This window comes from Plodia interpunctella, chromosome 22 (genome assembly GCF_027563975.2).
Source record: "Plodia interpunctella isolate USDA-ARS_2022_Savannah chromosome 22, ilPloInte3.2, whole genome shotgun sequence".
Classification (NCBI taxonomy): domain Eukaryota; kingdom Metazoa; phylum Arthropoda; class Insecta; order Lepidoptera; family Pyralidae; genus Plodia; species Plodia interpunctella.
This window is the reverse complement of record NC_071315.1, coordinates 5,329,867-5,342,246: the sequence shown is the minus strand read 5'-3', so window position 1 is coordinate 5,342,246 and position 12,380 is coordinate 5,329,867. Positions and strand designations below refer to the sequence as shown.

The window sequence follows — 12,380 nt, the reverse complement described above, 5'->3', positions numbered from 1 at the left end:
TGTTACATATCATCAAGGAAATAATTGTCTGTGTCAATAAATTTAAGAATAACGCAAGTAACATTCTAAAATCACGCAAAGTTAAAATTGCATAAAAATGTGGTAAAAATATCGAATGATTTGCTAGACGAGCCAGCACTACGAATTCCTTTACAAATTGTCTACAAGGTAAATGATGACATTTAACAAAACACTAATGTGAAAGACAACTCTTCTAATTGTCCCGTAAGTAAACTGCGAGCATTTCAAATTGATAGCATTATTAGTACAGCTCGAACCAATTGTATGTTTAAGTTATCTTTTCAATGAGCATTTCCAACACAAAATGAGGATTTTATTTATTTATTTATTTATTTATATATCTATTTATGACAATAGAAGTTATTTTCTCGGCGCAGTAGCAATTCCATAATACACTCACGCTGGTCGTTTCACATTATTTTCTATTTTCATTTCCGTATAGCTATATTTGTACACACCAGTATCATATACAGAGTATAAGATATCATAACTAATATCATAACTGCGAAAGTAAGTTTGTTACCTCTTCACGCTTTATCATCTCAACCAATCTTTTTGAAATTCTGCATACATGGAGTTTGAAGTATGAAGAAGGAAATAAGGTCCGAAAAAATATCTGTTCCCGTGGAATAATTACGCGGGCGAAGCCGCGGGAAGAAGCTAGTTCAATATACAATTATTCCATTAACGACAGACAACTCCCCGAAGAAACAACAGGGCTTAGAAATATCTTTTCTATCTATGTGGAGTCTACGAGAGCACAAAACATATCCCGTAATTTCAACTAGCACGGGAGGAACGAAATTTTCAATATAGCATTTGACACTTCTATTTGCCTGATATCCGATATCCGAATAACGTGATTCCCACAGCTTCGTCAGAGACACAAGTTAAGTCTCTAGATCAGTCACGGTTCCGTTCACATCTTCATAAATCACTGGCGGAGATCCGCACCGGTGCTTGTCTAAACCCATTGTTGGGCAAGACCTGAGAATTTGCAGGTATTCCAGATTTGCAATGTCTGCTTGCTTAAAGATTTTTGTGACTTTCAACTTTCAAAATTTTAAAATAAATAATAGGTAGTTTATTTGGGGAAATGTTATCATTCTAATTAATCATGAGAATGTTTTTTACATTCTAATTACATATTTACTAACGCAGTTTATAAGAGTTACTAATAAAAATAGAAACTTGTTACTTGCCAATAAACATTCATTCATTCATAAAACATATTGCATCTACACACGCTTTCTTAATGATCTTCCTTCTTTGAAAATAAGAAATTGAAAATTCCCACATTGTACGACTGAGATTTTGTTGGAATTTTGGAAACACCTTTTTTATATTAAACGTAAATAGGGGAAGGCCATTAATCCACCTATACAATGATAATAAGTTGGTATTATAAGTACCAAGTCAATAACATATAAATACAAAATAATAATATCAGAACTTTTCTGTCATTATAAAATCATCTACATAGACACAGATGGTCCTAAATATTGGCTATTATTTTATACATAAAATATATATCTAATCTTGATCTAAGAAATAATAATAGTGAAAATAGCTTTCAAATGTTACATGTACTCTTCACAGGATATTAATTTTATAAAGTAATGCGGACTTTACAAGCCCATAGAGGAAATAATTTCTCACCTAGCGAGCACTAACAAGGGAAGTTCATGTAAATTGTACTACTTTATGCAAAAAAATACCGTTCACTTCACTACACATATAACGGAGAGAGACAAAACATCATGTGATAGTACGGGGAGAAAATGGGCCCAAGTACTGTTCCTTGGGGCACACCACGACTCTTTAAGATTTTGTTTTAATTTTCTTAATCGTTTCATTAAAACTGATAGTATAAATGGAAAATTATATACGAATGCTATTCGTGACATAGCGTTTCATATTCGTCATAGCTTATATATGGTTATAACAAAAAAAACATTGAATATTTTAATGAAAATCCTTGCTCAATCGATTTGCATGGCAAGTTGGATCTTTTATATTAGTTCGAATTAGTGAAGCACGACTTTGGAAAGCAATATTTACTGTCTACACAGCTAGTTCACGATCGTGATGTGAATGTAACCATTGTGCATTAACAGTCATTTATTAAAGCATTCCTCACTTTATATCCGCATCAGCTTCTACTGAAGATTGATTATTGAAATCATTAATGGACTTTTAATTAACTATAAACGGTCTAATTGATTGGTTTTTAAAATAAACGTTACTTTGTGTTGATTTGAATTAGTTAAGACTATTCCTTTCTACCTATAAATAGCATGCTCTGGCCGTCAAGAAGCAGTGTAAATAAACTGATATATTTTTGCACATTTTTGATTAAGCATAAAAAAAATAACTTTTTAATCATCCACCATTACGGGAGGTAGGTTGTAGACGACAGCGTCAGCTGGTTCAAATTATATTTCAAGGGATATAATTGCGTGAGTTAAACGATGCAGCAGTTTTTTGCAACCTTTATTTTTCCACTAGTTTATTTTGAATGACACAGTCAATATAGCTTTTTCTTTAAGAAAACGTCAAAACCTATTGAGGTTTTAAGTCAATGTGGCCATCGCCAACATAGGTTTAGAGTAATATAGATAGATTATGTCTATTTTCTAAGGAATGAACAATCCCATAAAACGGGAATGTAAAACAAACAGACGAGCTATTAAACTAATTCACACAAACGCATTGCTTTTGAGTACGTTTACATGTAAATACATGCATTTAACTTATCAATTCGTCTATTCTTAAGACCATTACATACCACGCATATGAATAAAGAGAACTTTTCTATATATATATATATATCTTTTAGTATTTTGTAACGGGTAAAGTCTAATACCACGTTAGGTTGAATATAAATTATATACTTTATTAAATTTTATTTTAGGAGGAAGAATCCTAAATTACTACGAAGCGCGGTATTGCTAACGAAAAACTTAGTTTTAAGAAAAAAAATACGTCAGTGCTGTATGTAAGTAATAAAGTAAGTATATATCACATCCGGCAGTTTTTCTCGTTATTCTTTCAAATAAATTCTTTCATTTGAAAGGACAACGCTTGAAAGCTAGTCATATTCAAGATCTAGAAACATACGTAGCAAAAACTTCCGAGAGCTATGTACGAGCAACATGGCACATATTAGCATGGCATGTAAACATGTCATGCTCAATTTAACATTTCAGTCCGCCACAATGTCGATTCTGATCACACTAATTAGGTGAAAACACTCGCGTCTTTATTATATACCCGATAGAAACCCCACATTGGTAGTAATTGTTTAATTGATCGGATTGTGGGGTTTTTACTGATGAATATCGAATAAGATCTTCTCTAAATCGATATTGTGGATGCAGAGAAATTTACTATTGTATTCGTTTCTAAGTAGTCGATATGATTTTTGTTTTCTTCAAGAATTTCTACAGATATAACGGCACTCAAATTTTTAATAAATAAAATGTAATTTTTAAATGCTTTCGAAAACACATCAATGTGTTTTGATGAATTGCACAAACAGTGGGTCAATTTTTATTGGAAATATTATCTCTCTTTCAAAATCATGGTGGTCAATGAGACTGACTGACTGATTGACTTTCGCCAAAGAATAGTATTGTATAAGACTATACTCATTAAAATAAATATACATATATACTTATGGGCTATATAAATAATGAAATTAACAATGAAAACGATCGTGAAACTAAACAATATTGATCGTTTGAAGGTGTTTTACTGTAAATTGCTAAAGGAAGATAGAAAGTAGGTGATAGGAGAATAACAACAGACGATAGACTTTAAAGTTCAGCAGTCTGCTACATAAATAGCCATATATAGTCTGTTCTAAATGTTTTCCACAACATTAAGAAGGTTAAAAGTGTAACTGACCGCAAAAAATATATACATATGCATAGAAAAATAAAACGACTGTGATGCAATATTTACAGACTTATTTTCATTGTTTAATAATTTCATACTACTTAAGGCAAAAAAAAAGTTATTTATGACCAAAAAATTGAAAGATACCAAAGGTTTTCTTTACGATTTCTACTTGCTTACTGGCGGTGAAGAAAGACACCAAATAGCACTTTATAAAGACACTAAGTAGAAATTTTAAAAACGTGTAAAATTCCTGAGCGCATGACAGTCTTCAGAACTTTCCAAAGATCCCAGTGATATTTGAAGGCAAGGGCGTGACTTCAGCGAGATAACCTGCCAGCTATGTGGACCGAAAGGCGTGAGTCGCATCACGACTCCAAAATATACAGACGTTAGTATAACCTAGTTACAGAACGCACGACTAGAAAACTAGACATTGGTGAGGAGGAAGTTGGGATTTACATCTAAGAAAGCATCGAATGAAAATTAAGTTCGGTACCTATAAATGTCATTGTCATCAAAATTCAACCATTACGTCAAGTAAAATCTAGGAAAATGGGAACATGATACAAAAGAAGTACAAATTTCTAACATGCTACTAATATAACATTAAAAGATTTGAAAGTATCAGGTTTTATAGGAGGAAATAAATTTTCTTCTTTCTGTACCAGTAAAAATATAAGTGGCCGAAACGAAGCACCTTCTATTCAGTTACAAAAACAATTGTCGGTTATTTTACTGTAGATATAACAAATTCCACTTCGGATAAACTAAGTCAAATTCGAAATTAAATATTACCGTAAACAGATCCACACAGCCTCGATTAATAAGCTAAAGGTTAAATGATATAATCGTTAAAAATGTGCCGATTGTACAGACAAATTAACTATATTTTTCAAATGACCCATCGAAATTTGGCCTCGCGTGACCAAAATGACCACGAGTCTAATGATACTTAAACTTCTAGATAACTTAAAATTCTTAAATGTGTTAATTGATAAAAAAATAAAGTTATTTTCAAGGATCACGATCAAGTTTTTGCAATATTTATAATAAGCTGGTTAATTAACTTAAAAACAGGATTTCTCATAACAAAAAGGTTTAGTTTGAAGGAAGACCAATCAACCTATCTCTGTGTCTATCACCAAATAAACCCTATGACTGTAAGAGATCCCTACATAGAATAATATCCGCCGTTGATGTATCTTTCTTGTCCTGGTTTTTATTGATGTACTTACTTTTCGGGCAATAAAAATTAATTACAAACAATAGATTACGAGTACACTAGCGCCCAATTGTACATCTTTCACTTTGTCTTGTTCAAAATAATTCCTTGAATTTGTTCTTGGTGTAATAAAGGATGTTTTTACTTACTTTATGTTGGAATAACTTTTAAAACGATTACAAATGCTTTTAAAAAGAAAATTTACAATGAGTCAGTTGCATTAGATAGACACAAAAACAAAATAGGAATCGGCGTTGTACAAAAACATAATAATGTTTGTGTAACATGTCACCACCAGTCACAACGCAAAATGTTATGTACAATTATCACAAAATCTGCGATGACGTCACCAAGGCTAGGTCATAATCGTGTTCACATTTGCATTCTGCAGTCACGATATATGTATGACCATTTAAGACAGTTTTCGAATCTACACGAAACATTGTTTTTATGATCATTGATGATCTCTGTGACTGTGCAGATCCCGATCAAGCCACTGTCTATCAAATTGACACGGACCTTACTAGAAGACACTCAACTAGACCAGTTGATGTTTATAAAGAATTTTGCTTGTAAACTCTTTATAACAGAATGCATTAATAAAAGAGACGCGTACAAAACCGGCCTTGTCCCAGAAAGGGATCAACAGAGGTCTATTACTTGTTTTTTTTACTATTATTGGTCATTTTAATTAAAAAGCTCGTTAAATATCTTCACATAATTTACTGTTTCATTTCATTTATTCCGAAAATAGAATTATAGAGAAAGACAAAAGTACACATAAGGGCAACACTTCCGTTTGCAAAGGCCAATTGAAACGCTGCAAGCAAATCATCATACATCACTTAGTTTTATCTACAGACAAAGGATAGCTCACATTAAAACTACGCAAACGTCAATTAGCCGCAACTTTGTTAGTCGTACAAGAAAAATACTAGATACCGTTAAGACGTCAGTGCTTTTGCTAAAGACGCCATTTTCCTTGAAGTTTTGCAATGGATGTAGGATTTAGTATTCCATGATTGGTTTGAAGACACCTTTAAAAAGGTAATAGCATTTGAAACGTGTATGTGCCAATCTTCAACTCGGGAGAATGATAATGTTCACTGTACATTTGCAAAAATAAGACTATAACGATGCATACGAGAAATGCATATGAGAAAGATATATCATTATTATAATTGCCTAACATTTATTAGTGTTAACGTATCATATAATTTTATTACACTAGCGTGATACAGAATCCGAAGAAATTATTGCTACTTATTTATTTGCTTTGAGGATCATAGTAACAGCAAATTGGTTCCTAATGGAAAAAAAACTTTGTAGACATTTAGGAGTGAGATGAGAAGAAAAATACTAGACCTTTGTACTTATGATACTATTGAATGTATGACTCTCAAATATAAGACGAGAGCAGTCTCGTCTTATACTTAAGAGTCATACAGATGAATAGCTCCTAAACTCATCAATCTAAGACCATATTAGGTCTCCTTTCTCCCCAGTCCATATACGTCATTGTAATTGAAATCATTTGGCGAGCAGGCTTCAATCGCTTTGACAGTAGATAAATCGTTGCCTGTATTGGGCGAGCCTTCAGACGCGTGATCTATTTGATAGCTCGTCATTGAATACAACTATTAACGCGAATAATAAATAAATATATTAGGACAAATCACACAGATGGAGCTAGCCCCACAAAATAAATTCGAGACTTGTGTTATTGGATACTAACTCAACGATACTATATTTTATAATAAATACAAATATAGATAAACAACCAAGACCCGGGGCAATCAGAAAAAGTTCATTTTCCATCATGACCCGACCGGGGATCAAACCCGGGACTTCACGGTTCAGAGGCAACCACTGTACTACTGCGCCACCGAGGTCGTCTAATGATAATGTAACTAATGTTTTTACGTTTAGGAATATTGGAGATTACATATGTGGAGATGTTATAGAAACTGCTTGAAGATTTTAAGAAATCGAAAGTGCCAAATATTTACTATTGTGAATTTATATTTGGCACACAAAATGTAAATGACATTTTATAAGGAAACAATTTCAATAAACGAGAAACATGAAAATTAAATGATAAAATGAAATGTAAATATGATTGTAAACTTTAAATAGCTTCAGAACATGAAAATATAATAATAGGGGTCGATAAGATAGACAAATCGGTTAAGATTATCTTTAACGTCGCTCAAGACAATGCTATTATACAAATGTCCGAAGCAATTATTCCAGACGTGATACCTGGTAATTTAATCGTTAGTTCTCGTCATTAGTATGGAATAAGTAAATGTACAGAAAGTCAATTCACGAATGACAGTCATACGAGAAAGAACTTTATCCCGTGGCAGGAGGGTTCTTATTTCGTTGGATCTGCACGCTGATTTGAGCTGATTTAGGAAACATAGCGGTAGGAAATATTGGAAAAGACACCTCGTGGGGTCCTTCGGATATCATACCTAAAATTTGAAGCGACGCCTACTGACATTAGTTACCGTACAAGGTGGTATTAGAGGCGAAGAAATTTAGTTCAATAGTTGTAAAAACAAGCGTGATGTTTCGTGAAATATTGATGAAGACAATTAAGGTATTAGCGAGCTCATCTCATTAAACCGTTATAGATATTTCCTATCACAAACTAATTAAGGGCAAAAGTATTGTGTATACAATTAATTGGTATTAAAACATTAGCGATGAACTTTCTATATTATTTAGTTTTAAAAAAGCACTGGTTTGTTAGTGCGTAAACAAAATACCTTTACTTTTCTAGGACCAGGATGGGTCGCCTCCATTTCCACATGTCTGTAGTGTTCAGCAGATCTGTGCACTTCACGACCTCCTCTTGCTAAATCTTCAGCAGACGCCTTCTCCTCACCACGAGTCAACGTTGTCACCTTCCTTACGATCCTGGTCGTGATGCGTCTCTGCCCGCTGTCGTCTTTCTTCGAGATCTTCGTCGACTCTAGCGAAGAGCCGAGGACCTCGGTCGACAATCTTTTGTTCGTATGAATCGCCTGCAGCTCGGATATGCCTCTCCCTCCAGCTGAAGTCGGCACAGCAAGAGCGCTCTCGCCGCCGTCGTACTCAAAATGAGTCTGATTCCCATCATGGACGATTCTGCCATTGTAACTCTCCTCTCTATACGAACCAGAACGGTAACTCTCTCTTCTCTCCATGCCTGGGTAATTCCCATCATATACCGTCTCGTTTCTTGTCAAACCTTCTCGCAGGCTTTTCGGTACAGAAGCCAGGTTCAGACTAGTAGTGATTGGTGAACCAACAGGAGACTGGGAAGGTTTCTTCAAACTTGACTTCAATGGCTTAGAATCGTCGTTCTCAAGCGTGCCCTGGACAAAGAGCCGCTTGCTGCTTCCCTCTTTTACGAATCGATACATCGACATCGCAGGTTCTTAGGCCGAGAGGCCTTCGAGAAGCATAATAACGTTTTTGCAGTTCAGATACGCACTGGAATCACATTAGCGTGATGTATTACCGATTCGAGACGCGTTCCATTCGTACCGTTACCGACACCGGCGACAAGTCCAAAAATATGAAAGTTTTTGAATAATAGACAATGTGTGAGAAATTATCACATAGTTTCGAAAGTAAATTAAGTATATTTCGACGTCGAAATTAAAAATAGCTATGCTAAGTATGCGAAGGATTAGGTGCGTTCATGGTGCCGTAAAAGGTGCGTGCGGGCGACGAATATGGCGAGACCCTTCCGGCCGTCGACACAATATGCTAGAATCCTTTTAAAGAACTTCGATAATCAGTTATAGATTCTAAAGAAATTACACAAGCAAGTTCTGCTGATGGAAAACACCATGAATACGAAGATATATTTGCAGAAACTGATGAATGAGATAGTATAAAAGAAATGTAATATGGATACAGACAGAATGTGGTTAACCTTGACCGAAATGCTTGAGTAAACAATATGTAGCGACCAAATGACGCTCATATTCTACAAGATCAAGTTTATTACGTGGGTGACGTGGATAATCACGAATGCATTATGTGACTTTATTATGTAAAACGTACGAATGGTTATGTTAATTTGACATAATGTACTATACTTAACTAAAACTAAATCAATGTTTACTATATTACGGTATTTCTCTAAATTCATTGCGGGTTTACAGACTAATGTCACAAATAGAACTTCAGAAATATTAATCGAAATAGAGGACTTAGCAAATTACAAAATCAAATTGTACAATTGTTGTTGTTAAATCAATTGTTTTTTAAATGCAAAAGGACGCCTTTGAATTAAACCTAAGGATGTGTCTACAACGATGTTAGTAACAACTTAATTTGCAAGGCTAATTTACTTGGTATGCAGCCAGTGTTAACTTAGCTATAAAATAACGAGGATGACCAAAGCAAATGATAATGTTATTTCAAAATTAAATAAATAAATATATAAGGACAAATCACACAGATTGAGCTAGCCCCAAAGTCAGTTCGAGACTTGTGATATGCGATACTAACTCAACGATACTATAATTTATAATATATACATATATAGATAAACATCCAAGACCCGGGCCAATCAGAAAAAGATCATTTTCCATCATGACCCGACCGGGGATCGAAGCCGGGACCTCTCGGTTCAGAGGCAAGCACTTTACCACTGCGCCACCGAGGACGTCAATTTAAAGGTATTTTATCACTTGTACCAGTTAAAAAGCAAGAACCAATAATTAAATAGAATAAATAATAATGTTGTATAAAATGTTGTAAACAATAAAGCCCAAAAATAGCCGAGGATCTCAAAACTGATGTTAAACGTATATACAAATGTTGAACATATAACACTTTATCTTTTATGACAAGGGCTAAAATCCAAAGTGTTGTAATGCAAAGGGCTAGTGTCTGAATCACTGGGCAGAGGCTCAGATGTGTTAATTTCCATTGTTTATGTGAAGCCTCGCCTCGAAAAGTCGTTGCGTAATTCGGTCTTGTACTATCGTTTTAACTGTCAATGTAACTCTGTCTATATTTATGTAAATTCATTGTTTGTTATGGGTATTTTAAAATTTGGTTAGAGATATCAGCCTATAAATTATGCACGGGAATAGTTACAAATATAATAAGTCCCAAATGTTTGAAATGTTTGGGATAATAAAGACCTTATGCTTGTGTAAGCAGAAGGTATAAGTTGATATTAGATTGTATTCAAATCACATGAGTTAGGACCTGTCAATTATCCAGCGGTAACAGTGGCGAATTATCTATGAATTTAGATGCCTGATGTACTGTGAACTAATACAGTTCACAGTACATCAGGCATCTAAATTCATAGTAAACTTTGTATTAGACTAGATGTTGCCCGGGGCTTCACTCCCGTGGGAATTATGAGATAAAATAGCCTATAGCAATCTTGGATAATGGAACTTTCTAATGGTGAAAGAATTTTTACCCGATAGATTACCCGCCTCAAAAATACAAACTCAAAAACGCTTACCTTTATAATAATAGATACGACTAGATAACTAATAATAAATCTTAAAATAAATATAGTTTCAAGCTGACCATATGCATAAATATATTCTTGCATTCTATTAAGTTTAAAGGCTAACTATATTAGCAACAAATCTCTCTAAATATCTCTATATGAAAGTTAGTCTGAGCATTTTGCCCGGTCATTACTTCGACCTGACATTTCTGGAGCGCACGTGAATATATACATTAAATTAAATATATAGGAACAAATCACACAGATTGAGTTAGCCCCATAGTAAGTTCAAAACTTATGTTATAGGATACTAAGTCGACGATACTATATTTTATAATATATAAATAGATAAACATCCAAGACCCAGGACAATCTGAAAAAGATCATTTCCCATGTTGACCTGACCGGGGATCAAACCTGGGACCTCCTGTGTAGCAGTCCGGCTTGATGACCATTAGGCCACGGGAACGTCAATAAATCTAACGCTTTCTTGCAAAACATCAGCGAAAATCATTGCACCTTAGTGGAAAGCATGTAACAGCTCATAAGAACTCCAATTTCCCACCCGCCGTGGGTGGAACTCACAACACTCTTGTAGGTGTGTGGGTGAGTTCTAAAGGTCGTGGCTTTGGTAACATAACACCCACTTTTAACCGACAATACAAATAAATCAACGCTGGCTTTATTGTTATTATGATTTATGACATCTCTTGTTTATTAACAATTATTAGTTAATATAATAATACAGATTTCCGTGATTTGGAGTTGAATTTATGACGATGTAAAAAAATGCAGAAAATCACAAAATACTTACAGTCATACAGTTTGTCAAGAAGTTAAGAAAACAAGATTTTAAAAGAACTAAAAAAAAAATTATATTTTTTGCCATTGCAATATCAAAAAAGGTTCTTGACAGACTAGACTAATTTCATAAATATTTAGAGATAAGAGATTTAATACAGTCTCATTCTCTTTCTCATCCTCGTGTGTTCCCCCAGTTACATTCGGGGCTGTGAGGCCGCAAAGCCAAGGGTCAATGTAAAAATTGTACCTTACAATTGAGTATGTGTCCCTTAGTCGCCTAGTACGACATCAACGAGAGCAGATGCATTGGTTCTATTTCAGGGCGGAACCACACACCACAGATACAAAATTTAGATACAGCATCACGTCTTTATTCCTTACGGGGTAGACAAGATACAGCCATCGCTTTTACTCAGTCACTTATCCTATGTACCCCTTTATTTATTTATTTCATTTTTTTTCCTCACATTCCTTGAAGTGTGGGTGACGCGCGTGGTCTCAATGGCGCCGCCTACTATCAGCCTTGCGTACTTATAAGGCGCTGATAATGATTGCTGGTTCACTTTTAATAGCTTTGATTTTTTTAATCGATGCTGGCTGGTTAGACTGACATTATTTATTTTCTATATTCAAAATATGATTCTATATGAAATGTGACAATGCTGGCTCGTGAGACTTATATATTTATTTTCGATATTCCAAATATGAAATATAGAGATGTTAAATGTGACATTGCTGGGTAGTTAGACTGTGTTTTTTTATTCAGAGTGCCGATATTTAAATTGAGAATCTAAACCAAACTAAATGTTATTCTAAAATTAAACTCTATTTTATATTCCATAGGATACGTTCAATTGCTTTTTTTTTTAATTCGCGCCATGTCTTTTGTTTCCATGAGTCGTATATAGCTAAAACATTTTGAAGTCGAAGTGTGGTTTTTTCTATTGGGTA

At 34.3% G+C, this 12,380-nt stretch overlaps 1 protein-coding gene across 44 annotated transcripts in view; it reads right to left on the bottom strand.

Annotated features, from left to right (window-relative positions):
* shot (short stop) overlaps positions 1 to 12,380 on the bottom strand; it is a 248,344-nt gene that overhangs the window by 131,027 nt on the left and 104,937 nt on the right. For 32 of the 44 annotated variants that reach the window (XM_053762623.1, XM_053762587.2, XM_053762595.2 and 29 more), the window contains exon 2: positions 7,921 to 8,629. The exons of 11 other annotated variants lie outside the window; for them this stretch is intronic. In XM_053762623.1, the coding sequence (XP_053618598.1) occupies positions 7,921 to 8,565 (645 nt within the window). In that variant the 5' untranslated portion in view covers positions 8,566 to 8,629. The remainder of the gene's footprint in view (positions 1 to 7,920; positions 8,630 to 12,380) is intronic. One more of the 44 variants, XM_053762586.2, reaches the window with a different exon arrangement.